The following is a 5,000-nucleotide window of genomic DNA, read 5'->3' as shown; positions in this document are numbered from 1 at the left end:
GTGTTCTTAAGAATCTGTATCCGAAAAAGTATTTTTTTCAAGGGTTATTTTCCTTATCTTCCTACAAATACGCAAATTCGACGTAGCTTAGAGCAAATCAACACGGTACATTTCCTGATATGGCTGGTTTTTGAGGCAATTCCAGGTAAATTCTGGGAACAGAACACGCAACCAAACACGGCTTATCGGAAAGACTTTCACGGCAAGCTGGTCCCTCCCGCAAGGTCACCGCCTTTCTCCCGATCTTTATCGTCTGACCGAGGACAGTCAAGGACAGTTCCCCGCTTGCCTATCTGCTTAAAATCATGAGCTGAACAGCCCACCGAGACAGTTATCAAAACCAGATTAGTACCCAAATATATCATTATCTTGAAATAAGGGGAGTAAGGTATAAATGGTTGGCCAGTTTGTGTTAGTTTAAAGAAGTACAATGTAGTTGACGGTCTGTTTCCACGATGCCTGAAGCACTTTGACATTATTTTTCGGGGAAGGTAAAACCAGTAATTTGATTGGTTATTTGAAATGCACCATAAAACTAGTTATTTGTATTATATTAGATGCCAATTTCCACTGAAATATAACAAATTTCTCGGTCTCTCCATTCCATATTCTTTTAACTCTGTGGGAAGTGATAGACACCAAGGCCTTTACTGTAATATATAGACCTTGACAGGCACTAACAAAATTACTCCAGGAGTTCAATGTCCTCATTTTTTTACATATCACATTTTATTTATTCACTCGTAATATCCAGTCTTTCTACCATCGGAAGGTTTCACTGTATCTTTTCCTGTAGCTTTTAAAAGGCTAATGCATACTCAATACTTTAAATATGTAACCGTCTGTGCTATATATATGCATGTCAATTCATTACTTAGGAACAATATAGTGACGTAATAACATGATTACAAAAACTGTAGTCTAAGGTGATTGATAATATTATCATTATTAAAATCTATCGGTATCTGAATATCTATGCGCATATAAGAATTAATGACGGTGCATCGACACGCAATGCCATGGTAATAACTGCCCGCAAATGTCCCTGTGCTGCCGGTAAGTGTTACGCGGCTTGTAGTAGTTAGGTACTCATGTTTCAGAAGTTATTCGTGGTGTTGCTGAGAAACTTGAATGCACAATCATTCAAATACGCGGCATTCAAAACAGAGGAATAATTTTAAATTGTAAACCGCCCACAAAAAGATGTTTTCAATTCCCGCAGAACGTGTTGCGTCATCATAAGTATTGTGATGCGCGTGGCAATCGTGAATGTCCGGCATTAAGGCCGGGAGACGTCGCGGCTGCTCGAGGGCGACATATCGCTATCATTGCAATTTACGGCGACGGCCTCTGCGCTGAAGGTTGCGCTCAGGACTGTATGTCGGCTGCGGCGGGATTAAATTTTTTTCTTCGTGAACTTAGATATGACACATTTGAAGCCGTGATGCTGAAGGAATCACATTTCACAACTTCGGAAGGATTCATTCATTCTAGTCAAGAGGCACACGCTTGTAAGATGACCCCCCCCCCCCTCCGCATTCAATCGCGGTGTCGACGTGGTCAGAGTTCGGCGCTCATTACCACGGAAACACGCGTCTACGTGAGTTAGCGGGTGTGCTCTCACCCCCCCCCCCCTATTCATCCTTCCTCCCTTCCGTACTCCTCCCTCTCCCACCCTGTTTTCTCCCCTTCCCCCCTGGTCTGGTCGACAGGCGGCCGTAGGCCAACACAAACGTTCCAGAGAATGGAATTACGGCAGAGTGCTGAGTGCTGTGCCGACGGGAGAGATTACATCACAGAGAGTGAAAGTTGTGGTGAGGGCGCCGAGCACTGCCCCCTCCCCGTCCCCTCCTCCCCCACAGCCGCAAGCGAACCACTCCTTCGGAACGAGATCCACGCGTCTTTTGATTGATGACCGTATCATGGCGAGCGGTCTTGCGCCCTTTTTAGGATCGGATCTTCCCATATTAAGGAATTTTATGGTTATTTGGAATTTTGGCGTTTGAATGCCATGACGCTCTCAGAAATTTCCCGAGCCCAGAGAGGAGAGGAAGTGACGTTGCTGCTTCGGCCCCACAGCGAGCGAGATAAATGCTTAATATTTTAAGAATATTCGTTTATCGAATTCTAGTTAGAATTGCGTTTTTCATTACATGCAACTCATTGCATGAAAAGTTGTTTTATTGCTGTTACTTTTCCTTCCTACAATGAGATCTATTACGTCGCTGTCACACGCGTCACAAGCGTAAAAAGCGTCACCTGCGATCCACGCCTATTCATTACCAGGCCGTACTGTCTCGCCAAACGGATAATAGAACACTGGTACCAAAGTTTGTGGACTAAAGAGATTAAACTGCTAAAACTGATCATAACAGCATCTTTATTCACCTGTTTTTTTCTTCATATATTAATACTTGCGTTGCTGCTATCCCTATCCTTTACCCTATATGTAAATTTTAGAAATGTAATTCTTTCTCTCTCTCTCTCTCTCGCTGTATATATATATGTATATATATATATATATATATATATATATATATATATATATATATATATATATATATATATATATATATATATATATATATATATATATGCATATATATATGTGTGTGTTTATGTGTGTGTGTATGTTTGTGTATGTGTATACGATAATAATAATAATGATAATCGATACTCTTTTCAGTCATTTTTCTTGTTAAATCCCCCACACATATATATTCATATTTCAAACAACAGAAACAAAAACGATGACACCCGGAAACAAAATCATGTTCTAAAAAGTTAGCAACCGCGATTCGCAAATTGTTTTCATTTTTTCGCAACCGAGTGGCTTCAACAGCTGGTCGGAGGGAATGGCAGATGTCTTGCTCGTTCCTTCCCCTTTGCAGGCCATATTTCCTCGATATCTTTTTCTTTCTCCGTATATGCACATATATAACAGTTCGTGATTTACTGATTAATTTTTGGGGTCATGAATATGAAATGTGACACTAATGGCTGTATGCCCAAAGAAATTGTATAACGGTTCTTAAATTCTGCTGCAAGTCTTCACGATTGTAGGAAGTCGACGTAACTTTAGGATTGGCAGATTCAAGAATACAATGTTATCATCCTCTTGCCCTATTTTGGTGTACCAGTTTTTTTTTGCTGTATTATTCCTTAGTAGAGGATTTTGTGCTAAGTGTATTCCACGATTTCTTATGGTATACGACCGTAAGAATTAAGAAGTGGATCAGACCTTAGTTCTTGCGTCCGATTTGCCTTCTATGTGGCAAGGGGCGTGGAATGGATCGTTCCAAATAGAAAATGTTTCCTTCAGTTTATTTCCTCGCATCTGATTTTGCTTGCAGATATTCGCACTGTAAAGGAACTTCATGTAGTCCTCATGAGTACCGTTGAGTACATACATACATGTTGCAGATAAAGTTCCTTGTATTGCCCGCATAATGTACATTCTGATGTGCTTATTGACCACATTGACAATACCGCATACGTATGCATTATGCCATCCAGGGTAAGTAAGTTAAGAAGCCCTTTCCTTTCGGTTTCTTGGTGAGTTGTAAATGTTGCAGTGAATGATGATTTGGATGATTCTTAAATAAAACATCTATAACACTGCAGAGTAAAATGCGAAAGGTAAATATGAATAACTATATCATCATTATCAAAGGCTGAAATAGTTCTTAAGCTAGCTATGGAGCAACAGTTTCAATTATCCCGCACAAGAATGCGTGGATGCGAGCGGCGACGATGCTGGAGACTCCCCGCGGTCTCGTGCACAAGCGAATCGAAAGAAACACGACACAAAACTCGACTCAGGCTTTTCTAACGTTCTGTCGCACAAACACGCGATGGAACGAAAAACAGCAAAATAATGGATGTGGTCTTCAAGCACTCAGCAATAAGAGTTTACGCTTCGCCACCTAACACAAAAGGGCGTCGAAAATACACCGAGGATAACCACAGCGAGCAAAAATCACGGGTCGTGTTTAGTCGGTACTGTCACGTTGTTCTGGACTTTTCATTCTCATTATTATCATCGCTGTTACTGTCACACGATGACAAGTTTATTGCCGTCATTACCATTATCATAAAGTATAATCGCAGCCACCATCATTGCAGCACATTAACTAGACACAGCGGGTGAAGGTCAGTGCACACGACATTGAGCGACGGAGTCCGGCTTTAGAAACAGTTTTTTCTACCAGTATCGTTTCAGTTTTTATACTTTTTTGTCGGGAAATTCTGTCACTGCCAAGGTAACAAAATTGGCCATTTGTCTATATTCATGCTTATAATCTACTTTTTCTCCGTGACTGGTGTGCGCACACGCAAACACGCTCGTGTGTGTGTGTGTGTGTATGTATGTGTGTGTGTGTGTGTGTGTGTGTGTGTGTGCGTGTGTGTGTGTGTGTGTGTGTGTGTGTGTGTGTGTGTGTGTGTGTGTGTGTTTGTGTGTGTGTGTGTGTGTGCGTGCGTGCGTGTGTGTGTGTGTGTGTCTGTGTGTGTGTGTGTGTGTGTGTGTGTGTGTGTGTGTGTGTGCGTGTGTGTGTGTGTGTGTGCGTGTGTGTGTGTGTGTGCGTGTGTGTGCGTGTATGCGTACGTGCGTGCGTGGGTGTGTGTGTCTGTGTGCGTGCGTGTATGCGTACGTGTGTGTGTGCGTGTGTGTGTGCGTGTATGCGTGCCTGCGTGTGTGAGTGTGTGTGTGTGTCCGTGTGTGTGTGTGTGTGCGTGTGTGCGTGTGTGTGTGTGTGTTCGTGTGTGTGTGTGTGTGTGTGTGTGTGTGTGTGTGTGTGTGAGTGTGTGTGTGTGTGTGTGTGTGTGTGTGTGTGAGTGTGTGTGTGTGTGTGTGTGCGTGTGTGTGTGTGTGCGTGTGTGTGTGTGTGTGTGTGTGTGTGTGTGTGTGTGTGTGTGTGTGTGTGTGTGTGTGTGTGTGTGTGTGTGTGTGTGCGTGTGTGTGTGTGTGTGTGTGCGTGTGTGTGTGTGTGTGTGTGCGT

At 42.6% G+C, this 5,000-nt stretch overlaps 1 protein-coding gene across 1 annotated transcript in view; it reads left to right on the top strand.

Moving 5' to 3' along the window:
- Nucleotides 1–1,744: 1,744 nt before the first annotated feature.
- The window catches only part of LOC113828945 (uncharacterized), a 17,514-nt gene continuing 14,258 nt past the window's right edge, over nucleotides 1,745–5,000 (top strand). The window contains exons 1-2 of the mRNA XM_070116136.1: nucleotides 1,745–1,814; nucleotides 3,222–3,402. Coding sequence (XP_069972237.1) covers nucleotides 1,745–1,814; nucleotides 3,222–3,402 — 251 coding nt within the window. The remainder of the gene's footprint in view (nucleotides 1,815–3,221; nucleotides 3,403–5,000) is intronic.

Source organism: Penaeus vannamei, chromosome 38 (assembly GCF_042767895.1).
Source record: "Penaeus vannamei isolate JL-2024 chromosome 38, ASM4276789v1, whole genome shotgun sequence".
Classification (NCBI taxonomy): domain Eukaryota; kingdom Metazoa; phylum Arthropoda; class Malacostraca; order Decapoda; family Penaeidae; genus Penaeus; species Penaeus vannamei.
Note: the sequence above shows the minus strand (reverse complement) of the source record. Positions and strands in the feature narration are given on the sequence as shown.